The 27,808-nt window shown below is 39.4% G+C and overlaps 1 protein-coding gene across 2 annotated transcripts; it reads left to right on the plus strand.

The window, feature by feature from the left end:
* Nucleotides 1-1,771: 1,771 nt before the first annotated feature.
* Nucleotides 1,772-27,784, plus strand: LOC111158018 (transmembrane protease, serine 12). Of its 2 annotated transcripts, none has more exons than XM_022519794.1 (5): nt 1,772-2,000; nt 2,668-2,863; nt 9,092-9,363; nt 24,910-25,052; nt 27,448-27,784. In XM_022519794.1, exons 1-5 carry the CDS (start codon nt 1,772-1,774, stop codon nt 27,697-27,699), a joined length of 1,092 nt encoding a protein of 363 aa, XP_022375502.1. In that variant the 3' UTR covers nt 27,700-27,784. The 2 variants fall into 2 exon arrangements, with proteins under 2 accessions (XP_022375502.1, XP_022375503.1); XM_022519795.1 differs by having other exon boundaries at nt 1,808-2,003.
* The last annotated feature ends 24 nt before the right edge of the window (nt 27,785-27,808 follow it).

Below are 27,808 nucleotides of genomic sequence, written 5' to 3' on the forward strand. Positions count from 1 at the left end.
AATAAATGCCCTTACCCCTAAGGAGGAAGCAAGTTCCGGGCTTACTCCTGCATATCTAAAAACCATATTAAATGACTCCGTGAAAGGGAAGAGGGGCCAAACATGTTGATTCTGGACTCAAAACAGAATCAAATCAAATACAAAATCTGGAAGAAGCCTTTAACTTAATTTTTTCTCTTACATATCCTGGTGGAAAATTTTGAGGCATGGCTTCTCCCTTTTGTCTCTACAATAGCAAACAGTAAAAACAATAGTAAAGTCATACTTACGCACTACATTATTATTACTGTGAACGTTAATTTTGTGTATCAACTTGACTAAAGTATGCCCAGATAGCTGGTGAAACACTATTTCTGGGTGTGTCTGTGAGAGTGTTTCTGAAAGAGTTTAGCATTAAATCCACAGATGGGGGGAAAGATGATCTGTTCTCACCAATGTACACACGTGTCATTCAATACAATCCACTGAGGGCCTTAATAGAACAAAAAGACGGAGGCCGGGTAAACTCTCCCTTTCACGTTGACATGGGACTGGTCTTCACTACATCTCCTTCCTCCTCTTGATCTTTCCCCTCAATCTAGGCCAACTCATACCCCCCACCTTCGGGGACCCTTCCCAGACTGTCACAGCCCACACCAATCCCTTGTGTCTGAATCTGTATTTGGTTTAGGTATCACCACTTACTTCTTCGTTCCCCACGTGATTTTCTCTGCTGGCCAAGTTATAATGTTCTCCGGGTTAGAGGGCCAGGTCTCTCTCTCTCTGTCTTTTTTTAGAGGAGGTGTTTAGGCAGAGAATGAGGGAGAGAGAGAATCTTAAGCAGGCTCTACTCCCAGCCCAGGGCCCACCTCGGGGCTCTGTCTCACGACCCTGAGATCATGACCTGCACAGAAAATGGGTTGGCTGCTTAAGTGACTGAGCCACCCTGGTGCCCCAGGAGGGCCAGGTCTTAGCAGCCCTCCTGTGATGTGATATCTCAGCATGCGTGCACAGTGTGAGGCTGATGCCTGCTTGTTCAGTGTTTAACTGGAGCCACTTATCCGTGTCCTCTCCCCACAGTTTAGAATGTCAGAGAGCATCTCAGGGGTTCTGAGAGGGGCCAGGAATAATCTGTCTCTCAGGCTAGGGACTGCAGGGGGAGAGAGGGGAGAAAGAGAGCGAGCGAGCGAGTGGGAGAGCCAGAGTGCACGCAGTTACCATCAGTCAGCTTCTGTCCTTAACTTTGCAGGTCCTTCCATTTGATTTTATCAGCTCACCCTGAAGTGATGGGATGAAGACAAACTACTACGGAACAATAAGGAGAAATCTCTATCACAGAATGTGGGTTCCTTGGTGTCTGTCTCATATCAGATCCCAACCTCTGCACTTGCTTTGTCTTCTGCTTTCTGTCTCCCCTCCCCAGCCTACATGCCTCCGTGTAGCTGCCCTTACTTCTGGAAGCCTTCTGGGCCCTACAAGTCTGAGCTAGCAAGACCCAGTTGTTCTCCACTCCTCTCCCAGCACAAAAGCCCAGCTGTATGGCACGAGCCAGTGGGTCTGGCCCGTTAATGAGCACTTAGACGCCGGCGGCGGGGCACAGGCTCCTCCCCGGCATCTGTCCAATGAGTGGACGCCAACTCGGATACCACCCAAAGGACTCACGCATCCCAGCAACCGCACCAATCTCCCAGGCCTCCGGCTCCCACGCCCCTGGCTTCCTCGGCAGGCTTGGCCTTGCCGGCCAGCGCTCCTGTCTTCTAGGCCTCCAGCTCGCGGCCCACGCAGGCAGCCCATGCCTGCCGCCATCTTGCCCACTAGGAGTTCCCAAATGGGGCTGGGGCTCCTGAGCGCCGCACTGCTGTTCGTGGGGAGCGCTCTCCCCGACTCCGGACTCCACTCACTCCCCCGAAGGACTGGGCGCAGCTCCTGGGGGGTGCAGGCCGGTGCCCCTGGGTGGCGGGAGGCCGCACAAGGAGGGCGGAAGGTGCTCCAGGCCCCGAAGGAAGCGGGGGCCGCAGAGGGCAGTATCCGTTCATTCCCCTCTTTGAACAGCATCCCTTGCGTGCTCCCCACTTCTGTAGTGTGTGAATTTGGCTCCCTCCTTTTCTGCTTGCCCAACTACCTTTAAAATGTACAGACCTACGCAGTCTGGTTAATTATGACAGTGTAGTAGTCATCGTAGCAAAAATGCCATACGCTTGTAGAGCGCTGCTGTTTATGCTCAAAACATTCTGAGGTTTGTCATTCCCACTTTAAAGGTTAGGAATTCAAGAGTTGAAAAGGCTGGTAGGTGCCCTTGTCCTACTACACTTGAGAAAAATTCACCCAACAAGTCAAATAGCAAATATTAGAAGTTGCTTCACCAGTCCCAGGCTCTTTAATTGCCATTTTGTCCCAGAAGCAACATGATACCTGGTCAGAGAAACTTATCTTCTTTTTAGATTTTGGGGGAATAGTTTTAACGAACTGTGTTGATTTAATGCCTATTTGTAGTGATCATTTAAGGCATATTTGTCTTAACGCTCCTTCAAGATTCTTTTTTTCCTCAAAATATGGGAATGCCTTAGGTATCCAGATTGCTTTATCTGTTTTTTGAATAGGAATCTAAAAGATTATGTTAGTATGTTAAGATTAGGAATACATATCATCAGATGTTCAGTACAAATAATATATGATTTTTATTTTTAGATTGTGGGACAGCACCGCTTGCAGATGTATTGGAAGGGTCCAGGATAGTAGGGGGCACAGCAGCTCAAACTGGCGCGTGGCCATGGGTAGTTAGCCTGCAGATTCAATCAGGCAAAATTCTTGCTCATATATGTGGGGGAAGCTTAGTGAAAAGTAAGTGGGTCCTCACAGCTGCCCACTGCACTAAGGACACTAGGTATGTATTCGGAGCACAACTCCTCTATTTTATTCTCTTGGGGGATACTTTGTAGTAGTAGAGGACCATTTGATTTCAGCCATGTTCAGTTAAGCTGTGTGTTTACAAGTAGCCATAATGCTTTACACTAGCACACTGTTGAAATGAATCCTATAAATCAGAGGTTTATGCTTTCTGTAACATAGTAAAATAGTAAAAATGTTAAGGACTCTGTCACAATGACTCAGCTCTGCCACTATGGGACCAAAGTGGCCAGTGACAATACAATAACAAAATTGAATAAGTATGCTGTGATCCAAAACAACTTTATTAATGAACACTGAAATTTGAATAAAATAGTATTTTTTTTGTTTTTGTTTTTGTTTTCCAGCTGTCTAAGAGTATAAAAAAACATTTTTTCCCCCTCATGGACCATTAAAAAATAGGAGACAGATTTGGCCTATGGGTATTTGTCAGATTGTGCTTTAAATAATGACAATTGTCTTAAAATTATTATATGGTAACCATGTGTTTTTCTTTCTCACCATTGGATCAAAGATTTTTTTTTTAAGATTTTATTTACTTGAGAGAGAGCACGCACGCATGCGCCCATGAATGGGGGAGGAGCAGAGGGAGAGGCAGGGAGACTCCCCGCTGAGCAGGGAGCTAGACACAGGGCTTGATCCCAGGATCCCAAGATCCCAAGATCATGACCTGAGCTGAAGGCAGCCACTTTGACTGAGCCACCAGGCGTCCCTGTATACTACATTTTTCAAACATACATTTCAGTTCCATAAATTTACCTTCTGAGGAATAGAGGCAGAAAAATAATAAGATACTAAGGTATAAATTAAGGGTACAGAAAGAGATCTAGAAGAAGAGTTTCAGAGTTTGGAATCGATTCTGTTCTTTCAGGGGTGTTTTACAATGCTTGTACAGCATGCTATTATTTATTTATTTATTTTAGGTGGAGTCCATACCCAACATGGGGCTTTAACTCATGACCCCAAGATCAAGAGTCCTATGTTCCACTGACTGAGCCAGCCAGGCACCCTTAAAATGCTACCTTTATTTTAAGATTTTTTATTTATTTGAGAGAAAGCAGAGGTAGAAGCAGGCTGCCGGCTGAGCAAGGAGCCCAATGTGGGACTTGATGCTGGAACCCTGAGATCATGACCTGAGCCAAAGGTAGATGCTTAATTGACTGAGCCTCCCAGACATCCCAGATTTAGGCATTCTCATGTACCTTGCTCATGGCTGGAGAGCAACAAAATCAAGGATCAACTTGTTTTTTGATCCTTGATTTTGGTTTGCCAGAATGAAAACCCACACGCATAACCATAACTATCCCATATGGCTCTCTATTTGAGACATCTCTTGTGATGATGGATTGCTACCTTGGGAAGAATATAATTTCATTTTCGGACAGCTTTAATTCTTAGGAAGTTTTTCTTATGTTGAAATAAGTGTCTTGGTTTTTTTTTTTTTAATCTGCTTTCTGAAGCCATATATATTTAACCCAAATCCTCCTCTAAGTATTTGAAGATACTGTCATATTCCACTTAACATTTCTCAAGACTAAATCTTATTGATGTTTTTACTCCTTTATTCAACATTGACTGAATGTATGTTATATGCTAGGGACTGGTCTAGCTGCTGGGGCAATAGACATTACTGAGGCATATTCTCTACTTTTCAGAGGACTAACTTTGCTACATTCTGTTCCAGTCCCCCTCATTTCCTAAACCTTGCACCATCAACTATCCCTTTTTCCTTCTTAGAACAAGCATTTATCAAAGACTTGCTCTGAGATTAGGTACTAAGGATGTTACATACAATTCTGTGTTTAAAAAAAAAAAAAGCCCTAGGGAGCCTGGGGGTGCTCAGTTGGTTAAGTGTCTGCCTTGGGCTCAAGTCATGATTCCAGGGTCCTGGGATCGAGTCCTGTGTTGGGCTCCCTGCTCAGCAGTGAGTCTGCTTCTCCCTCTCCTTCTGTCCCTCCACCTGCTTGTGCTCGCTCTCAAATAAAATCAAATCTTTAAAAAAAGCCCTCCCAGTAACTCTCTGAGATAGCTGTTATCATCTCTGTTTTACACTTGAGGAATCCAGAGATGAGGGAGATGTGGTAACTTGCCCACAATCACACTGCTGTTAAATAACAGCCCCTCGACCCAAAGCCGGTTCTCCAACCTGTGCTGTAGCATTATACCTCATTGTCTCTAGTACTTTTCAGTCTTCTCCCTGGTTTCTTCCCTACAACCCTCAAGCATGTTTAGGTCACTCCATCGTTATTTAAAAATCCAAGCAACCTATCGACGAACCCTACCGTTTCTTCTTTTTTATTTGAGAGACTCCCTTTTGCTTCATCTGCACTGACTTATAAAATGCCAATTGCAGTCTTATTTCTGTGCTCTGAACACACTATTAGAGATCCCTCTCCATGCCAAATCCAATGACCTCTTCTCAGTCCCCATCCTATTTGATCTTCATAATGTGGCAAAGCTGACCACTGTTCTCCTAGAAACTCTTTTCTTGATTTCTAAGTCCCCTCTAATTTTCTCCTTTTCCTTGACGAGTCTTTGTCATCATCTAAATGGCAACATTTCCACTCTTATCCTCCTGCCTTACCTGTACGCTCTTCTAGAGATGTCTCATCTACTTCTGTTTCAGCAATCACCATGTACTGGAAACTCCAAGTCTTTCCAGCTGAGTCATATTTCCAGCTCCCTACTATATATCTTTTTACTGGAGTCACTGTCTCAGTAAGTTGGAAAATGAATAAAATCTCTCCTCCAATCCTGTTCCTTCTCTATTCTTTCAGATAATGGCATCAACAACAGCTCTGTGACCCAGGGAATTTGCTTTCTCTACACAGTATCTCTTAAATTTGTTTCTTCTGTTTCCCGGTGCTCCACACGGATTAGAAAAAATTACACTTACACTGCCCACACTTACACTACTACTATCATAACTGTCCTAATGAGTGTGAAGTGGTATCTCACTGTGGTTGATTTGTAATTCTCTAATGACTAATGATGTTAAACATCTTTCCACGTACTTATTGGCTATTTGTATATCTTCTCCGAAGAAGTATCTATTTAGGGGCACCTGGGTGGCTCAGTGGGTTAAGCCTCTGCCTTCAGCTCAGGTCATGATTCCAGGGTCCTGGGACCGAGCCCCACATCAGGCTCTCTGCTCAGCAGGGAGCCTGCTTCCCGCCCCCACCCCCCCGCCTGCCTCTCTGCCTACTTGTGATCTCCCTGTCAAATAAATAAATAAAAATCTTTTTTAAAAAAAAGGAAGTATCTATTTAAATCATTTGCCCATTTTAATTGGGATTTTTGTTGAGATGTAAGAGTGCTTTTTATATTCTTCATATCAATCCCTTATCAAATATATAATCTGAAATTTTTTTCTCCCATTCTGTGGGTTGTCTTTTTACTCTCTTGGAAAATGTCCTTTTTATTTTTTTAAGATTTTATTTATTTTTTTAACACACAGAGAGAGAGATCACAAGTAGGCATAGAGGCAGGCAGGAAGAGAGGGGGAGAAAGCAGGCTCCCCGCTGAGCAGAGAGCCTGATACGGGGCTCGATCCCAGGACCCTGGAATCATGACCTGAGCTAAAGGCAGAGGCTTTAACCCACTGAGCCACCCAGGCACCCCTGGAAAATGTCCTTTGACATACAAAAGTTTTTACTTTTGAAGAAGTTCCATTTATTTATTTGATTTTTTGGGTTACCTGTGTTTTTGGTGTTATATCTAAGAAATCATTGCCAAATCCAATATCATGAAGGTTTTCTCCAGTGTTTTTTTTTAAGATTTTATTTATTTGTTTGTCAGAGAGAGAGCACAAACAGGGAGAGTGGCAGGTAGAGGGAGAAGCAGGATGCCTGCTGAGCAAGGACCTCCCCCCACACTAGTCAAAGGCAGATGTTTAAACAACTGAGCCACTGAGGAGTCCCTTGTTTTACTTTTACATTTAGGTCTTTATCTATTTTGAGTTAATTTTGCATATGGTATAAGGTCAGTGTCCAACTTCATTCTTTTGCATGTACATATACAATTTTGCCAGCACGATTTGTTGAAAAAGCCTGTCCTTTCCCCACTGAATTGTCTCAACACTTTTGTTGAAAATCACTTGAGCCCATATGCAAGGCTATATTTCTGGGCTCTCTATCCTTTTTCATTGGGCTGTGTATATATCTGCCAGTACTATACTGTTTGGATTACTGTAACTTTGCTATAGTTTTGAAGTCTAGAAATGTGAGTCCTCCAACTGCATTCTTCTTTTTCAAGATTATTTTGGCTATTTGGGTCCCTTGACATTCTGTGTGAATTTAAGATGGGTTTTTCTATTTCTTCAAAAAATATGGAGATTTTTATAGGGATTGCATTGAATCTGTAGTGCTCCTTGGATAGTATTGTCATCTTAATAATATTAAGCCTTCCAATCCATGAACATGGGATGTCTTTCCATTTATTCAGGTCTTCTTTAATTTCAGCAATGTTTTGCAGTGTTCAGTGTACACAGCCTGTTTTTGAATCTTATGGTCTGATATAAATTGAAGTGAATAAGGAATATAAGTTGAATAAGTTTGGAAAAGAAAAGAACAATGATTATTTCAAAGTAGCTTAAAGCAGTGATTTCTTTTTATACAAAATAGAACTAGGGCTTTAAATTTTTTGGGTAAACTTTCTAGAGGTCGCCTAAACCATTTTTAAGATAGCTAAATATCTACAGTGCAATTTGGAGTGCCTAAGTGGCTCAGTCAGTTGAGCTTCCAACTCTTGGTTTTGGCTCAGGTCATGATCTCAGGGTCCTGGGATGGAATCCTGAGTTGGACTCTGTGCTCAGCAAGGAGTCTGCTAGTGATTCTCTCTCTCCCTCTTCCCCTGCCCCTCCCCCTGCTCTGTCTGTCAGATAAATAAAATCTTAAAACAAAATACAATGCAACTTTTATAGACTATTGGTACATGCTGCCAAGATACCTGTTTATACATTCCACATGAATAAGTATTCCTTTGTTTTTATGACTGTTGCTTGTCCTGAGCGTTATCAGACACACACACACACACACACACACACACACACACACACTCATAAACTTTGCCAATTTGAAGGATGAAAAGGAATTTCAGCATCTGTAAACAATGTATAAAGTAAAAAAGTCCTCCTTCCCAATCTACTTCCAAATGTAACTACTATTAAATGCTTAAGGTTTTAATTGTTGATTTTGACTTGCAAAAGATTTTTCAGGGACACCTGGGTGGCTCAGTTGGTTGAGCAGCTGCCTTCGGCTCAGGTCATGATCCCAGCGTCCTGGGATCAAGTCCCGCATCGGGCTCCTTGCTCATCAGGGAGCCTGCTTCTTCCTCTGCCTCTGCCTGCCATTCTGTCTTCCTGTGCTTGCTCTCTCTCCCTCTCTCTCTGACAAATAAATAAATAAAATTTTAAAAAAAAAAAAAAAAAAAGATTTTTCAGTTTGGTTTTTTACTTGTTCTTTGTTTTGTTTTGTTTTTAAGATTGTCAAGATCCATTAGTTGCTTCCTGTTTTATATCAGTGCTATCATTGTTATGTATTCATCTACATTTTCTTTCTGGTTTAATTTTTATAATTCTCATGCTAATTTAATATCCAAATGTTTCATTCTAAAACTTCAAAATTTACAAAAGTAAAGGGAATAGTTTCATGAACTCCCATAAGCCTATCACCCAGCTTCAAGTTATCAACACATCCCTGAACTTATTTCATCTTTATCCTCACCAACCCCTTCTCTCAATTACTTTGAAGCAACTCTCAGACATACCACCTTATGTATTTCTAAAAGAAGACTTAAAGACTTTTATATTAAAAAATTTCTTATATTTAAACATTTAATCAATATCAAGTTTATTTTACTGTTTAATGTTTTTCAGAGATTTAATTTTATTTCACTTTTCAAACTAGTTAGTTAGCTAGGTGTCCCAATACCATTTATCAAGTCATTCAATCTTTTGTCCACAAGTAAGAGGTGCTACCTTAATCATATATTAAAATGTCATATACTTGAACCTGGGGACCCTCTGTTCTACTGATCTTTTTCTCCTTTCCTACATCATGATATATTGGTTTTTATTTGATGTGACCTCATGTATATGAAAGTAGGATTCTATTCTAATCTAATATAAGAAAAACAAAAAACTAGGAGATTGAGAATATTTACCTAGTTAAATAACATGTTTATAATAACATTTATTCTCTTTCAGAGATCCTTTAATGTGGAGAGCTGTGATTGGAACTAACAGTATAAAAGGGCATCATCATCCACACTCCAAGAAGATAAAAGTTAAAGCAATCATTATCCATCCAGACTTTAATTTGGAAAATTACGTAAATGATATTGCACTATTTCACTTAAAAAAAGCAGTGAGGTATACTGAGTATATTCAGCCTATTTGTCTGCCTTTTGATGTTTTCCAAAAACTGGACCAAAACACAAAGTGTTTTATAAGCGGCTGGGGAAGAACAGAAGAAGAAGGTAATTACAGTCTGAATTTTATTTATACATTTTTTCCTGGTTATTGGAGAGGGTGAACCCTTTTGTATATTCATCTCTTTATATCATGAGTTTGAGCAATAGGTCTTTATAAACCATTGAAAAGGAAATGTCTTTTCTTGTATTTTTTTTTCTTCCTTGTAGGAAAGAGAAAGTTATCTTCCAAAACAGAAATAGAGACTTTCTCCAGTTATGCTTGCTAACATATTTGTACCTTTAACCATTCTCAGAAAGAATGATGATTCTAAGTGTTTTTGTAGGTTTCTGAGACTCATAGATGATAGAACCAGCTCTGTAAGAGGATTGCTTATTGTAAATAATAAGCTTCTGGCTGTCAGGAATCAAATTTAGTATCCTTTTAATTTAGTACCCTGTTTAATATCAAACAGGTTGAGTGCCCTATATTTTCTTTAGTGCACAAATGAGCACTAATTATTGACTGGTTGAACTACTATGAACTATGAACAAATAAATGTAGAAAATAGTCTCTGCCTTTGGTTCTAAAAATAGTTACCATTTGGGACATTTGCCATGCTTTAGGCCTTTTTCTAAATATATTATTTTATCTTATCTTCAGAATATTCCTGTTAGGAAGTTAATGTCATTATTCCCATTTAACAGACCAGGAGTTGTGGATCTGAGCGGTTGAGAAGCTAGGGCACAAATCAAGGTCTTCCTTATTCTACAGCCTGAATAGCTAAGTACTGTGTTAAGTACCAACTGTTCTTGATGGAATCAAAGTCTAGTTAGCAATATATGAGTTCAAGTGCTGAGACTCTTTTTTCTATTCCCTATGGAAATTAGCCATTTAAATATGTGTAGAGGGGTGCCTGGGTGGCTCAGCTGATTGGGCGTCTGACTCTTGATTTTGGTTTGGGTCATGATCTCAGGTCCCTGGGATGGAGCCCCACATCAGTCTCCCCACTGAGCAGGAAGTCTGCTTGGGATATTCTCTCTCTATAATGGATCAATAGATCTTTAAAAAAAAATGTGTAGATTAGAAACACCTGGCTGGCTCAGTCCAAAGAGCATGCAACTCTTGATCTTGGAGTTGTGAATTCGAGACCTATGTTAGGTATAGGGATTACATACATACATACATACATACATACATACATAAACTTAAAAAAAAAAAACCCTCAACTTTAAAATAGTTAAATAAGTGTAGATTATTTAGATATGATACAGATAAATGTATGAAAGATCTTTGAAGAACTAATTTTTTCCTCTGTGAATGCTGTTTAAACAAGTTAAGAAAGCAACATGCATAGGGAAAAGACTATGGCTTTAGAATCATAGACGTAAGCCTGAATCTCAGCCCTGTCATGTACTAGCTGAATGACCATGGGCAAATTATTGACTCTTTAACAACAGTTAGAACAACAGTGATCCAAGTAGCTTCCATTTATTCAGGGCTAGGTACTTAATAAAATGCTAAGCCCCTTAATGCATTTCTCATTTAATGCCCTCAATAACACTATGAGAAGTACTATGACATGGATAAATAAACAGATTTAAAGAGGTTAAATGAGGGTTGCCTAGGTAGCTCAGTTGGTTAAGCATCTGCCTTTGGCTCAGGTCATGATGTCAGGGTCCTGGTATCAAGTCTCATATTGGAAACTTTGCTCAGCAGGGAGCCTGCTTCTCCCTCTCCCCGATGCTCCCCCTGCTTGTGCTCACACACACACTCTCTCTGACAAGTAAATAAAATATAAATAAATAAATAAATAAATAAATGAAATAAAATAAAGAAGTTAAGCAAGCTGCCCAAAGTTACATAGCTAAGTGAGGAGTAAAAATTCAATCCCAGGTTGGTCTGCCGCAAAACTCTTGCTTCCACTATATTATACCATCTTTCACACTGTCATACCTGTCATGACCTGAAAGATGAGAGCTGACCTCTCTGACCTGTCAGAGAGCTGTTTTAAGGACTAACATGGTCAATTACATGCACACACCAACCTTCCCAGTGAAAACTATTTTAATTTTTTAAAGATTTTATTTGTCAGAGAACGCACGCAAGCAGGGAGAGCAGAAGGCAGAGGGAGAAGCAAGCTCCCTGCTGAGCAAGGAGCCCAATGCAGAACTGGATTCCAGGACCCCGGGATCATGACTTGAGCTGAAGGCAGACGCTTAACTGACTGAGCCACCCAGGCGTCCCCCTGTGAAAACTATTAACGGAGAAAATACACAGGTCAAGGACTGAATGTGAAGATGGGAACTTAGGTAACTGAAGCAGTGAAGTTGGCTTTTATCTTGAGGATATTTGCCAGTAGTAACACTGAATATGAATTTCTGTGGTCTGATGGGGCCTGAGAGCGTTGAAGAACAAAGCCGCTCAAGTGTGTGAGAGGAGGGTCTCATCAAGCTGGAGCCAGAGGGCTACACTCCAAGAATGAGTCAGACTCATGACCCAGTGTCTAGTTCATCTATACATAGTTCGCTTTAAATATGATACAGGCAGGTTGAAAATAAAAGGATGGGAAAAGATATATTATGGCAACATTAATCAAAAGAAAACTGGAATAGAAAAAAAAAGAAAAAGCAGGAATGGCTACATTAACATCAGATAAAGTAGATTTAAGAGCAAATAAAACTACTAGGGACAATGAGGAACATAACAATGATATAAAGGTAAATCCACAAAAGAGGCATAGAAATCTTAAATGTGTATGCACCAAACACTAGAGATATCATTCCCTCCTTCCTTCCTTCCTTTCTTCTGAGAGAGAGAGAGAGAATCCCAAGCAGGCTTCGAGCTGAGCACCAAGCCTGACACGGGGCTCAGTTCCAGGACTCTGAGATCATGACCGGAGCCGAAACCAAGAGTAGGTCGCTTAACCAACTGTGCCCCGCAGGAACCCCCAGAGATATAATTCTTAAAAACACACACATGGGGGCGCCTGGGTGGCTCAGTGGGTTAAAGCCTCTGCCTTTGCTCCGTCATGATCCTAGGCTCCTGGGATGGAGCCTCGCATCACGCTCTCTGCTCAGCAGGGAGCCTACTTCTCTTCCTGTCTCTCTGCCTGCCTTTCTGCCTACTTGTGATCTGTCAAATAAATAAATAAAATCTTTAAAACAAACAAACAAAAAACACACACATGTACATATATTTATGATATGACCCAGCAGTCACACTCCTGGGCATTTATCCCAGAGAAGTGAAAACGTATTTCCACACAAAAACCTGGTCACAAATATTCACAAAAGCTTTATTGGTAGTATCCCAAAACTGGGAAAAAGTAAACTTACTTAATTAGGGGAAATGATTAAACAAACTGTTGTATATCCTTAACCGGGAATGATACTAAACAATTAACAGGAATTAGCTATTGATATGTGTATCAACTTAGATGGCTTATGCTAGGTGAAAACAAAAGCCATTTTTAAAAGATACATTCTATATGATTCCATTTATATACCATTCCTAAAATGACAAAATTATAGAGATGGAGAACTAATTACTGGTTGCTAGGTGTAAAAAGGCTAGGTAGCCTAAAGGAGATCTTTGTGATGGTGAAATAGTTCCATATCTTAATTGTGGAGGTAATGGTAAGAATGTACACATACGATTAAGTGGAGCGGAACGACACACATTGAACCAATGTCAGTTTTTTGATTTTGATATTGCACATCAGTTACACAGATGCAACCATTTCAGGAAGCAGGATAAAGAGCACCCTGGACCTCACTGTACTACTTTTGCAACTTTCTGTGACTCTAATTATTATGAAATAAAGTTTATTTTTTTTAAGAACAAGATAAAACCAAAGCATCCTCAACCTCCATCCCCACCCCCAGGATTTCTAGGAAAACTGCTTCATTAAAGGGAAAAAGGTAGGAATTTTCCCAGAAAACATGTAATTGCAAATACCACTCATATGGAGTTGCTGCCTCAAATCACTCTGAATAGAAAGACTCAGGCTTAGGATTTAGGTTAAATAGGTCATAAACTGTTAAGGTCTCTAGATGGCTGAGAGAATCAAATGCACATCATTTGTATAGAAACTGAATTTCATCTAAGACCTCAAAAGAATTTCACCTGATAAAGTTTAAATGAAAATGGATTATAATTTTAAAAATCACTAAACACCAAAGCAAATAAGGTATTATGAGTAAGAGTCAGCAGGAACAATAGATATCAAAAGAAGACCTGCAAAAATGTCAGATATTGGGATCAAATAATAAAAAGGTGTTTAATATAGTACAAGAAATAAAAGATGTACTTAAAAATATGAATAAAAAGGAGCTATGAAAAAGAACCAAACAATGATAATAATTTAAAAATATAATAATTGAGGGGCACCTGGTTGGCTCAGTCAGTTAAGTGTCTGACTCTTGATTTCAGCTCAGGTCATGATCTCAAGGTTGTGAGATCGTGCCCCACGTCAGGATCTGCACTGGGTGTGGAGCTGCCTTAAGATTCTCTCTCTCCCTTTGCCCCTCCCCCTCAGCTCATGTGTGTGCTCTCTCTCGCTCTCTCTAAAAAAAAATTTAATAAAAAATACAATAATTGAAATAAACTCAATGGACTAAATTAGTACCAGGTCTGAAAATACTTAGGATTCCTACAGATTAAAATCAACCAAATATCCCCTTACAACCAAAGATCACCAAACACGTTAGGAGAAAAGCCATAATAATGAAAGTCAACGGAAATAAAACAACAGCTCGCCCAAGGATTTCAGATATTAATATTTTAGGTGTAGAATACAAAATAAGTTTATGTAAATTGTTTGAAGAAATTAAAAAACAGAATTAGAAATAAGCAATAGACTATCTAGAATGACCAGGCAGATTTAAAAGAGAACCAGGGGTGCCCAGGTGGCTCAGTGGGTAAGTCTGATTTCAGCTCGGGTCATGATCTCAGGGTTGTGAGATCAAGCCTGTGTTGGGGCCCATGTTGGGTATGGAGCCTACTTGGGATTCTCTCTCTCTCTCTCCTTCTGGCCCTCCCCCATCTCTAAAAAAAAGAGAGAGAGAGAGTGAGAGAGAACCAAATAGGATCTTTAAAAAAATGAAAAAAATGTAACTGCTAAAGTTTGTAACTCACTGGATGAATTAAGCATCATATTAGACTCAGCTCTAGAGAAAATATGTGAGCCAGCAGATATATCTGAAGAAACTGCCTAGACTGTGGCACAGAGAAAAAAGAAGAGATTATGACAGAAAGTAAGATATAAGATAAATGGGATAAGAAAGTCAAATATACATCTAATGAGAGTGCAAGAACGAACAAATGAAGAGAATAGAGGAGAGGCAATATTCAATGGATTTGGGCTGAAATTTTTCTGTAACTGATGGAAAACATGAATCCAGATATCCATGAGTAAAATGGATATTTCAAGGCAAATGGATATCCAGAACAAAATGTAATTCCTTTACAAACACTGTAATGAAGTTGTAGGGGGAAAAAAAAACCAAAGAAGTCTGAATACAGCCAGAAAAAAAGAAAAATCCTTACGAAATAACTACTGGTTGCCTTTCAGAAAACTTCTCAATAGCAATAATGACAATCAAAATACAATGAAATATCATGGTCAAAGTACTGAGAGAAAATAAATGAACCCACAACTGTGTACCCAACTAAGCTATCACTGGAGAATAAAAGGGAACTAAAACTGACTTTACCACCAATAATCTTTCACCAAAGTAAATAAGAAATGTATCAGAAAGAAAAAAATGATGCCAAAAGGGAGGTACGTAATGCAGAAGCGAGCAAAAAATAGATAACTATATAGGTAAATATTGTATACAACAGTGGTTCTCAATGAAGGATAATTTTGTCCCCAGGGAACACTTGGTACTGTCTGGAGAAAATTTTGTTACCACTAGGCAGGATGTTAAGTATGCCACTGGTAGAAGCCAGGATTACTGCTCATCATCCTTCAACACATGGGGTAGTTCTCTCACCCTCCACAACAAAGAATTATCTGGCCTACAATGTCAATAGTGCTGAGACTGGGAAACCTTGGAATACAATAAAAATAATGTATAATTTGTGGGATTTTAAAAAACAACACTTAAATATTAGGGGGAGAAGCTGTGTTTCAAATGGTGTGATCAGAGTTAAAGTAGTCTCAGGTCTGTGTATTATTCAGAAGTGTTAACATACTGATTAACATTAGATTTAAGCAAATAGGGGATATAACTTGGAATGGAACAAGAAACCTAAGGAATAAGAAAATAAAGACAACATCTTAATAAAAAATCAAGAAGGGAGAAATAAGCCTAGGAAAACTGAGAAAAATAGAAAGTATAAAATAAGACAGTAGAAACAAACCCAAATATATCCATAATCACAATAAATGTTAACGGACCAAACCACTAGTTAAAAGACAGAAAATCAGATTAGGGAGTAGGAAATCCACCTTATCTAAGGGAATACCTAAAATGTAAGGATATGGAAGGACTGAAGTAAAACAACAGTAGAGAAATATATCAAGTAAATTAAAATGAAAAGAAAGCTAGTATCACTATGCAAATTACAGACAAAATAGACTTTAAGATAAAATAGACTTTAAGACAAAAGGACAGGGGCGCCTGGGTGGCTCAGTGGGTTAAAGCTTCTGCCTTCAGCTCAGGTCATGATCCCAGAGTCCTGGGATCCAGCCCCGCATCGGGCTCTCTGCTCAGCAGGGAGCCTGCTTCCCTCTCTCTCTCTCTGCCAGCCTCTCTGCCTACCTGTGATCTCTGTCTGTCAAATAAATAAATAAAATATTAAAAACAAAAGACAAAAGGACAAAAAAGATCATTTTTATTTAGAAAAGGTTCAACTCACCAAGAAGAACAATTCTAGACTTCTGAACCTAATAAACAGGACTCAGATAATATTAAGGAAAAATAGAATTGTACAGCAAATGTTGTAACTCCTCTATGATAGAACTCTTTTTATTTAACAATAAAAAAATCTGTTTTTTATCAAACTTAGTAAAGATTTGGAATATTTGAACAACATAATTAGCCAGCTTGATTTAATAGACAAACCAGTACACTCAAAAATTTAGAGGCTTTTATCTTTTCAAGTGTAGCTGGAATCTTTATAAAAAATGACCACTTTGGGGGCGCCTGGGTGGCTCAGTGGGTTGGGCCTATGCCTTTGGCTCGGGTCGTGATCTCAGGGTCCTGGGATCGAGCCCCACATCGGGCTCTCTGCTCAGCGGGGAGCCTGCTTCCCTCTCTCTCTCTCTGCCTGCCTCTCTGCCTACTTGTGATTTCTGTCTTTCAAATAAATAAATAAAATCTTTATTAAAAAAAAAACAAAAAACAAAAAACAAAAAAACAAAGTGATAAAAAAAATTACCACTTGGGGCACCTGGGTGGCTTAGTTGGTTAAGCATCCAACCCTTGGTTTTCAGCTCAAGTCATCATCCCATGGGTTATGAGATTAAGCCCTGAGTCCAGCTCCTCGCTCAGCAGGAATCACTTGAAGATTCTCTCCTTCTGCCCCTCCCCCCACTTGCACAGGCACACACTCTCTCTCAAACTAATAAATCAATCTTTAAAAAAATTGACCACTTATTAGGCCATAAAGCAAAACTCCAAGTTCAAAGATAGCTAATGTACAAACTGTTAACTCTGATTATAATAAATTTACAAATAAAAGAACAGAAATTTTGGCTGTGATGGCATGGGCAGGTTGGCAAATCCTCTTCCCCCAAATAAATATAAACTAGACAAAATCATCAAAAGTGACCACTTTAGGGTCCTGAAAATCAACCAAAGTACACAACAAATTGAGGAATATTTGTAACAGCTATAAATTTGGGTAAAAAGAGGAATTTGCAGCTTTCTTGCTTATGGGTTCTCCCAACTCCCCTCTCAGATTAGTCAGTACAGTAGTTTTACCAAGGCTATGAAGAACCTTGTTGCCACAGAAGGTGAACTCTATTTGGAAAAGTAGTTGAAAATCCAGGCTAGCAGCATTACTAATAAAAGTAGTGAACTCATGGGCACCTGGGTGGCTTAGTTGGTTAAGTGTCTGCCTTTGGCTCAGGTGATGATCCCAGGGTCCTGGGATTGAACCCCACATTGGACTCCCTGCTCAGTGGGGAGACTGCTTCTCCCTCTCTCTCTGTTGTTCCTCTTGCTTGTTCTGTCAAATAAATAAAATCTTTAAAAAAAAAAGGTGGACTCAGCAGCAAGAGACGAATAGGGAAAATCCACAGCTCTACTGGCCTGGGAATACAGTCCTAGATAGAGCCAGCAGTTAAGACGGTCAGAAATTTGACAGAAAAATCCCCCAAATGAGAGAGCTATAGAATGGCTCAATAAGCTCTCCAAATATTTTTGGCTTACTGGGAAACCATACATGTGTGGGGAAAATCTGAGAGAACTCACAATAAAGTGAAAGTCAAAGTAGATTTGAAACAAACTGAAGGGGTCCTGGATGGCTGAGTCGGTTAAGCATCTGACTTTGGATTTCAGCTCAGGTCATGATCTCGGGGTTGTGAGATAGAGCCCCGAGTAGGGTGTGTACTGGGCATGGAGCCTGCTTGAGATTCTCTCTCTCCCTCTCCTCTGCCACTCCTCACTTCTAAAAATTAAACAAAAAGCTGACTGAACTTTTTTTAACACATTCCCCAACCCACACACAGATTCATTCACCAACAGCCCAAATCATGCACTGACCACTAAACTCTGCAGATATAGAGCCAAGCCCTATGAAGCTAAACTAAAGGTAAAAATCCGAATTAAAAACACTGAGCAGAGACATCAACAGTCACATACTGTAGGGAAGACAGATTGTACAGTTTAAGCCCAGGTAAATCATTTTAAGAATGACAACAGCATTGTTGAGGAGGGAATAAAAATCCAGAGTTGTTGTATTATCTAAACCACCCAATTTTCAACAAAAATATAAGACATGCATTAAAAAAAACCAAACAAACCAAAAATCCAAAAGTGTCACCTATGAGGGGGGCGGCCAATAGAAATGGACTCTGAATAGACTCAGATGTTGAATTTCGCATCTAAAGACTTCAAAGAAGCTCTTTAAATATGCGCAATAAGGTAAAGTAACTATTGTTCAAATCATTAAAGGGGGAAATGTGATGAAAATGATTTACCAAATAGGGACTATTATGGAAAAACAGTCAATTTTAAAAAAGAACTGAATAGAAATTCTAGATATTTGAAATGGCACAAGAAAGAATCAGTGAACTAAAACACAGCAATAGAAGTGACCTAATCTGAAGAATGTAGAAAAAAATACTGAAGAAAAATGAATGCACACTCAGAGACCTGTGGCACAACATCAAGTACACCAACATATGTGTAATGTGTAATGGCATTTCTGGAAAGGGGAAAGAGAGAAAGTGGAGAAGAAAAAATATTCAAAGAAAATATGGCCCCAAACTCCTAAATTTTATGAAAAACAGTTTATAGGAGCTCAATAAATACCAGTTAAGGTTTAAAAAAAGGTGGCTCAGTCGGCTGAGCATCTGCCTTGGGCTCAAGGTCATGACCCATGGGGTCCTGGGATTGAGCCCTTCGTCAGGCTCCCAGCTCAGCAGGGAGTCTGTTTCTCCCTCTACCTCTGCCCCTCCCCCCACTTGTACTCTGTCTCTCTCTCTCTCTCAAATGAATATTTTTTTTTAAATGAGAGCGATCCACACTTACACTTACTGTAGTCAACAAAAGATGGGCAAGGTCTAAACACTGAAAACTGTAAAACATGACATAGAGAAATTAAAGACCACCTAAGAAATCAATGCCATACTACATTTATGTATTGGAAGATTCAATACTCTTAATATGACAGTTCTCTCCAGACTGACCTATATATTCAATGCAATCCCTATCAAAATCCCAGCAAGACTATTCATACAAATTGACAAGCTTATATGAAAAGGCAAAAGACCTAGAGTGGCCAAAATTGTTTTGAAAAACAACAAAGCTGAGGGAGTTACTCTTATTTCAAAATATACTATGAAACTATAGCCATCAAGGCAGTACAGTACTGGTTTGTTTACGTTAATGAGAGCATAGAGATCAACAGGACACAACAGAATCCAAAAAAGAGAGGACAAGGAGGGGGACCACCCACCTTATATTTATGGCCAACTGATTTATTAAGACAAAATTTCTAGAACAGGCAAACCCATAGTGACAGAAATCATCAGTCATTTTTCTTTTTTTTTTTTCTGAGAGAGAGAGAAAGAGGAGAGACAGAGGGAGAGAGAGAATCCTATGTAAGCTCCATGGCTAGCACAGAGCCCGAGGCAGGGCTCATCTTATGACCCTGAGATCATGACCTGAGCCAAAATCAAGAATCAGATGCTTAAGTGACGAAACCACCCAGGCACCCCTGAATCAGTCATTATTGTTTTCAAAAATAAAACACCAGAATTCAGAACAAGTGAGCCCTACCTTAATTACCAGAGATAGGTTGTTTAAATTTCCTCTGAATACCTCCAAAGAATCCAAAAAGAGAGAACACACCCCAACTCAGTATATGATTCCCACGTCAGGGGAGCAGAGTACAAGGAAGGCCAATATTATAAATGCAGACATCCCAAACATATTATTAGCACACCGAATCTATCAAGAATAGTGTAAATAGAATTCAACATAATCAAGATGAGTTTAAGGAATGTAAGGGTGGCTTAATGTTAGAAGTCTCTTAAGGTAGTTTCCCTCATTCACTGATTAAAGGATTCTTTTTTAAATTATCTCAGTGGGCGCAGAAGAAGCCCTGTTAAAAACGTAACAATTGAGACACGAAGTGAACTTCCTCAGCCTGATTAGGTCATCTACCTCCAGGCTATAGGAAACATCATTATTACAGAAAAACATTTCTTTTAAAGTCAGCAACAGTTTCCCCCACCATCACTACTTTCATCAGTGTTGTGGTAGAGTTTCTACCAAGTGCAGTAACACCGGAAAAAGATGGAAAAACACATAGGACTTAGGTAAAAACAAAACGCTCATTATTCACAGGTGATACAACTACCTACAATAAAGAATCTATAACACACTGAATTAAGAGAGTCTCGTAAAATGTCCAGATATAAAACCAAACTAGCACAATCTATTTCGTTCTGATACACTATCAATAGTTAGAAAATGTAATTTTTAAAGTTAACAGATGTCACACCCATGGGGATGTCTATGATCAAAACTTTAGAAACAAGTGTTGACAAGGATGCAGATAAATTGGAACCCTTATGCATTGCTGGTGGGAATATAAAATGGCACAGGGGTTTTGGAATACAGTTTGGTAGTTCCTCAAAAATTAAATATATAGTTACCGTACGACTCAGAAATTCCACTCCTAGGTATATACCCAAGAGAAATGAAAACACATGTCCACACAAGTACCTGTACTCAAATGCTCATAGCAGCAGTATTCAAAATAGCAAAAAAACAAAACAAAACAACCTAAAGCTCCATCAACTGATACACGGATATACAAAATGTGATATATTCATACAATGGAACATCTAGCCATTAAAAGGAACAACGTACTAATACATGCTACAACATTATGTCTCAGAAATAAGCTTGACCTAACAGCCCACATATTGTATGATCCCATTTATATGATGAAATGCCCAGAATGGACGAATCATAGAGACAGAAAGTAACTTAAAGGAATTAAACTATAAACAATGAATTAAACTATGACTCTATAACTGAAAGATAGCTGGAAAATCCAAGAATACTTGGAGATTAAACATGAATTGGCTAATAGTATTGTACCGGTGTTTAATTTCCTGATCTTGATAAATGTACCGTGGTTATGTAAGAAAATGTGGTTATGTAAGAAAAAATTTCTTTTAAAGATTTTATTTATTTATTTGACAGAGACACAGGGAGAGAGGAAACACAAGCAGGGGGAGCAGGAGAGGGAGAAGTAAGCTTCCCATTGATCAGGGAGCCCAATGTGGGGCTCAACCCCAGGACCCAGTGATCATGATCTGAGCCAAAGCCAGACACTCAACAACTGAGCCACCCAGGTGCCCTGAAAATGTCCTTGCTCTTTTTTTTTTTTTTTTTTTTTTAAGATTTTATTTATTTGACAGAGAGAGAGAGATGACAAGTAGGCAGAAGGGCAGGCAGAGGGGGAGGGGGAAGCAGGCTTCCCGCTGAGCGGAGAGCCTGATGCGGGGCTCGATTCCAGGACCCCAAGACCATGACCTGAGCTGAAGGCAGAGGCTTAACCCACTGAGCCACCCAGGTGCCCCTGTCCTTGCTCTTAAGAAATATACACTACAGGGCGCCTGGGTGGCTCGGTGGGTTAAGCCGCTGCCTTCGGCTCGGGTCGTGATCTCAGGGTCCTGGGATCGAGTCCCGCATCGGGCTCTCTGCTCGGCGGGGAGCCTGCTTCCCTCTCTCTCTCTCTCTCTCTGCCTGCCTCTCTGTCTACTTGTGATCTCTCTCTGTCAAATAAATAAATAAAAAAATCTTAAAAAAAAAAAAAAAAGAAATATACACTACAGTATTTAAGAATATAGGAGTACAGGTTCTGCCATTTACTCTCAAATGATTCAGAAAAATGTATATACAGAGTACTAATGATAATGCAAGAGTGACAAAGAGTCAGTAATTGCTGAATCTGGGTAAAAGCCATTTTACACTTCCTTGTACTATTTCTACTACTTCTCTATAATTTTGAAATTAAATCTAAATAAAAAGTTGCCAAAATAATTACAGAATTTTTTTAAAAAGCTAACAGGGGAACCTGGGTGGCTCAGTTAAGTGTCTCTTTTTATTTTTTTTTTTAAGATTTATTTATTTGACAGAGAGAAATCACAAGTAGCAGAGAGGCAGGCAGAGAGAGGGGGAAGCAGGCTCCCCGCTGAACAGAGAGCCTGATATGGCCTCCATCCCAGGATCCTGGGATCATGACCTGAGCCGAAGGCCGAGGCTCAACCCACTGAGCCACCCAGGCGCCCTAAGCATCCGACTCTTGATTTCGGCTCAGGTTATGATCTCAGGGTCGTTAGGTTAAGCCTCAGGTCAGGCTCCACACTCAGCATGGAGTCTGCTTGAGACTTTCTCTGCCCCCCTCCCTCTGTCTCTCCTCCCACCCGCCTAAAACAAACAAACAAACAAAACTTAAAAAAAAAACAGTTAACAGATGAAATAAAAATATTGAAGAATCTATAGGAGGCAGGCAAATTGTTGTTTATGGAGAAATTCTTTCATCTTTGCCTTATGTTTGCAATTTCTCATAATAAAATGTTGAAGAAAGTTAACAGAAGTTAACATGTGCAGTAATACCAAACTGATTAGGCAGTTTAAAACAAATCTAACAAAAGACTGCAGGCCTTTTATAGAAAAGATTCTAAAACGTTTTTAAGACATTAAAAAAAAATACTTAAGTAAATGGAATGGTATACTTTATGCCTGAAGAGGACAACTCAATGTTGACATGAAGAAGTCAGTTCTATCTGAAAAACTGAAAACAAAACAAAAACAGGGAATGATAAACCCTAACATGAGTTTTGAGACAATTAAAAAGCTCATTCTAAAAGACCTAAGAATAGCCAAGTTACTCCTCCAGAAGAAAAATATGTTAGAGGAGTTGCCACCCAGAAATCAAAGTTTATTTTAAAGCTGCAGTAATTAGTGTCTGTTATATTTGTGCAAGGATATTCTAAGTGACCAGGCAAACAGAATAGAAAACCAGACGTCTGTTTCCCAGCTGTCTTACTCACTTTGAAAATCTCTAGTTACTTTTAATAGTCCTGCACCAGTACCATACTTGTATTAATATTGTTCAGACTCACAAACTGGGTGGTAGGTTCGCAGGTGTTCATTTCATTATTATATTCTATAACTTCTATGTTACAAATATGCTTTTATATGCAGCCAGTATTATTTTAACTATTTTTAAATAAAGGGCAAAAATGTGGCTGGCCTCTAAGAAGCCTCTATCTAGGAATCTGAATGTCATTAGGACATACTTCATTTCAATTTCCTGTGCCTGTTCTTTCTGCATATAGACTATTTTCTCAGGCTGCCTGTCGTCAAAAAGTTCAAATTTGGCTGCAGTGGCTTTGAACTTATAACTAAGCAGTCATGTGACTACTGTGAAAAAAGGTTTTCTTCTGGCAGCTCCAGTTAAAACAGTGCTAGAGAAGGGATGCCTGGGTGGCTCTGGGTTAACCGGCTGCCTTCGGCTCCGGTCATGACCACAAGGTCCTGGGATCGAGTTCCGCATCGGGCTCCTTGCTTGGTGGGGAGCCTCCTTCTCTCCCTCTGCCTGCCATTCTGCCTGCTTGTGCTCTCTCTGTGTGTCTGTCAAATAAATAAATAAAATCTTTAAAAAAACAACAACAACAGTGCTAGAGAAGTATTCCAGCTGGTTAGACTTGCACTTAATACAATACAATACATACTCCTAGACCAATCAGTGTCCCAGGAGAATGGAAGGGTTAGGTCATCGGCCCACCTACAGACAATGGGGAAGGATGCAGGGCCAACAAAATACTCAGCTACCACATGTGACCACTGCAACTCTGAGGCTCATAAGATCAGATGCTGCTGTTACAGAAGCTTTTCTGTGGATAAATCTTACAATAATCTGTCCTTTAATAGTTCCTGAAGTGTTGCCCTGTATTTTCCTATCTTTTTAGTAGCAGAGAACCACTTATGTTCAGGGATTAGCAGAGAACTGAAGGGAGTATATGAATTAAAAATCTGTTTTGTTTTCATGTAGACCATCCTCAAAACTTTCCATTCTTAGAAAACTTAATAAAAATTGCTCACAACTTAGAACCTAAGATAGATTTCAGCATTGGCCCTTGACAGTTTTGTTTTTTTTTTTTTAAGATTTTATTTATTTATTTGGCAGAGAGAGACACAGAGAGAGAGGGAACACAAGCAGGGAGAGTGGGAGAGGGAGAAGCAGGCTTCCTGCCCAGCAGGGAGCCCACTGCGGGGCTCAATCCCAGGATCCTGGAATCATGACCTGAGCTGAAGGTAGACGCTTAACCGACTGAGCCACCCAGGTGCCCCCCTTGAAAATTTTTACATAGTTCTATTTTGTAAAAAGTTTAAGTCCTTGGGGCACCTGGTGGAGTAGTTGTTTGGATATCCAACTCTTGGTTCCCATTGGGGTCGTGATCTTAAGGCTGCGGGATTGAGCCCCGCAAGGGCTAAGTGGGAAGTGTGCTTGAGACTCTCTCTCCCCTTCCCCCCAAAGTAAATAAATATATCTTTAAAAAAAAAAGTATAGATCCTTTTAAGAGAACTTCAAGTAATAGAAGAAAACAAAGATAACAAAAATCACCTGAAATTCCAACTTTGTCTAGCAATAATGGCCATGAACATTTGGCGACCATTCTTCCACAGTCTCCTTAGGCATATACATGCGTGTATGCAGACAGTCTTACACAATTGTTGAGCCACTTGGGAAAGAAAACCTATTCAACATGAATGTTTTATATTTTTATATTTTATATAATAAATACTATATATTCATATATAATATTATAAATATCATATATTTATATTTTAACTATCAAAATGCCTGCTCTCCGAAATCATTTACTGTACTTTTGTTGTTGTTGTTAACAGGTAATGCTACAGATGTGTTACAGGAAGCGGAAGTGCATTATATTTCTCGAAAGATTTGTGGCTCTGAGTGGAGTTATGGGAAAATGATTCCTGACACTTCATTTTGTGCAGGTCATGAAGATGGGATTTTTGATACTTGCAGGGTAAGACCAAATACTTTTCCTTTGAAATCTTTTCTAAAGCCAGAAGGAAACTTCATCAAGGCCTTTGATCACTTTCTGGTGAAGTCTTAATTATCAAGTTTACAAGTACTGAACTCTTTTTTTTCCTTTTTAACTACAGTCCAACAATCCAAATCTTCTTGCTTTCTTGGTTTCATGGTCCACTTTAGACAAAATTTGCTTTGGATTTTTTTTTATTACTACCTTTATTGAGGTATAATTTACATATATGCAATTCACCCATTTAACGTGTACAACTCAATGGTTCTATAGTAAATTTATAGATCAGTGCAACCATCATCATAATCTAATTTCAGAACACTTTTATCACCCCAAAAAGAGGCCTCTACCCATTACAAATCACTCTCCATTCTCCTCCCACCTACCCCTAGACCTAGCCAATCACTAATCCCTATAGATGTGCCTATCCTGGAAATTTCGTATGAATAGAATCATTCAACGCGTGGTCTTTTGTGATTGCTCCTTTCACTTAACATGTTTCCCAGGTTCACCCATATTGTAGCATGTATTGATACTTTATTCATTTTATTGCCAGATAATATTCCATTGTATGGATGTGCTTCATTTTATCCATTCATAGCTGATGGATATTGGAGCTATTTCCACTTTTTGGCTATTATGAATAATGTCGCTATACACTCTTGAGTATACATTTTTTATGTGTAAGTGCGTTCTTGTTTCTCTTGGAAGTTCCACCTGGGACTGGAATTGCTGGGTCCATGTTGAACATTTTGAAGAACTGCAAAACTCTATTCCAGAGCAGCCACACTATTCCACATTCCTACCAGCAGTATGAAGGCTTCAATGTCTCCACATACTTGTCTGCACTTGTCTTCTTGATCACAGCCATCCTTGCGGGTATGAGGTGGTGCTTCATCGTGGCTTTAATTTGTGTTTCCACGGTGACTAATGATGTGGATCATTTTTTCATGTAATTATGGGCCAGCCATTTGTAGATCTTTGGACAAATGTCTATTCAGATTCTTTGCCCATTTTTAAATTATCTTTTTATTATTGAGTCATAAGCATCTTTTTATATATTCTAGATACCAGTCCCTTACCAGATATGTGGTTAGCAAATATTTTCTCCCATTCTGTGGTCTCTCTTTTCATTTCCCTGATGTTACTATTTGTAGCATAGAAGCTTTTTCATTTTTATGAAGTCAATTTATCTATTTTTTTGGTTTTGTCTCTTGTGCTTTTTGAATCTTTATTTCTCTTGTCTTCACTACTTCTAAATATATCAGCACTTCATTCCTGAGCAGTGCCCCATCCTCGAACCTTGTCCTACTCATTCTGGTTTCTGTAATCCAGGGTTTATCTTCCCAGTGTCCTTTTCCTTAAAAATTTCACTGAGTAGGGGCTCCTGGGTTGCTTAGTGCGTTAAGCCTCTGCCTTTGGCTCAGGTCATGATCTCAGGGTCCTGGGATCGAGCCCTGCGTCAGGCTCTCTGCTCAGTGGGGAACCTGCTTCCTTCTCTCTCTCTCTGCCTGACTCTCTGCCTACTTGTGATCTCTCTGTCAAATAAATAAAATCTTTAAAAAACTAAAAAAAATTTCTCTGAGTAAAACAGCAGAGAATCTCATCTAATTGAATTGCCTTCATAAGCAAAATTTCCTCATTATCCAAAAATACAATGCCTACCTTCTACAGAGAACTGAAAACACCTTAGAAATACAGTCTTTAATCTTTGGTGCTGAAACCGCTATCTCAGCATCCTTGATGTTTTCGGTGATTAACAGTCCTCAGCGATAGTGTCTGGCGCCTTGACAGCCCGTGCAGAAACCAGGACAGAATCTGTGATTTGTAGTAGAACTGAGAGCCTTAGCCATTTATTCCTGTTACCCTGCACCAGCCAACGTGAACACGTAGAAAGACGGCACCTCTTATAAGCCGCCAGTTTCCTCCTCTCCTCTAGTTAGCCAACCACGCACGCACCTTAAAGACTCTTTTACCCATCTTAAAGTTACACTTCTCCCACTCAGCATTAAGTGATAGAAGTATTCTACTGGTAGTTACAGTATTTTGCACATTATTTCCTAAATTATATTTCTCCCGAGTAATTGTACTAAAAAAAAGTCCAAACAATGTGATTTGTACAATTCTGGTTCAAAACCATGCAGACAGGAAGTTAATTCACCAGCTTTAGGGCTCCTCTAAATATCAGGCCAGACTGAAATCCTCCTGCCTGAGTTGGAATATAAGACTCAAAACCTATGGATCTTTATAACTTGAAGGTATATTAAAGATGTATATTCATATAAATGTATGGTTAATGTGATTAATTTATTCCAGTTTTGCTGTCATATAAAGACTACTAGAAGCAACTAACACTATTTTGGGACTTTTTTAATAGGGTGATAGTGGTGGACCGTTAATGTGCTACTTACCAGAACATAAACGATTTTTTGTAATGGGAATTACCAGTTACGGATATGGCTGTGGTCGAAAAAATTTTCCTGGTGTCTATTGTGGGCCATCCTTCTACCAAAAGTGGCTGACAGATCACCTCTACCAGGCAAGCAATAAAGGCATATTTAACATAAATATTCTACTTGGACAGGTCCTTGTAGCCTCAGGTTCTGTTGTTTTACTAGCAATTCCATAATGAAATTCTGAAGAATCTTTATTTTGCATTGTGTCCCTCTCCATGTACTATATAGTGAATATCACTTATGCTTTTGGCAAGTAATTGCCCATTTTACAGTTCTCATGTG

Source organism: Enhydra lutris, unplaced genomic scaffold (genome assembly GCF_002288905.1).
Source record: "Enhydra lutris kenyoni isolate GAN:26980312 unplaced genomic scaffold, ASM228890v2 scaffoldscaffold56, whole genome shotgun sequence".
Taxonomy (NCBI): Eukaryota; Metazoa; Chordata; class Mammalia; order Carnivora; family Mustelidae; genus Enhydra; species Enhydra lutris.

What these genes read in the sequence shown, in the direction of transcription:
- LOC111158018 (XM_022519794.1), top strand. Translation starts at nt 1,772, where the DNA reads ATGCCTGCCGCCATCTTGCCCACTAGGAGTTCCCAAATGGGGCTGGGG. An exon ending in CACTGCACTAAGGACACTAG is followed by an intron (nt 2,864 to 9,091) that starts GTATGTATTCGG and finishes ATTCTCTTTCAG; the next exon opens with AGATCCTTTAATGTGGAGAG. An exon ending in GGATTTTTGATACTTGCAGG is followed by an intron (nt 25,053 to 27,447) that starts GTAAGACCAAAT and finishes CTTTTTTAATAG; the next exon opens with GGTGATAGTGGTGGACCGTT.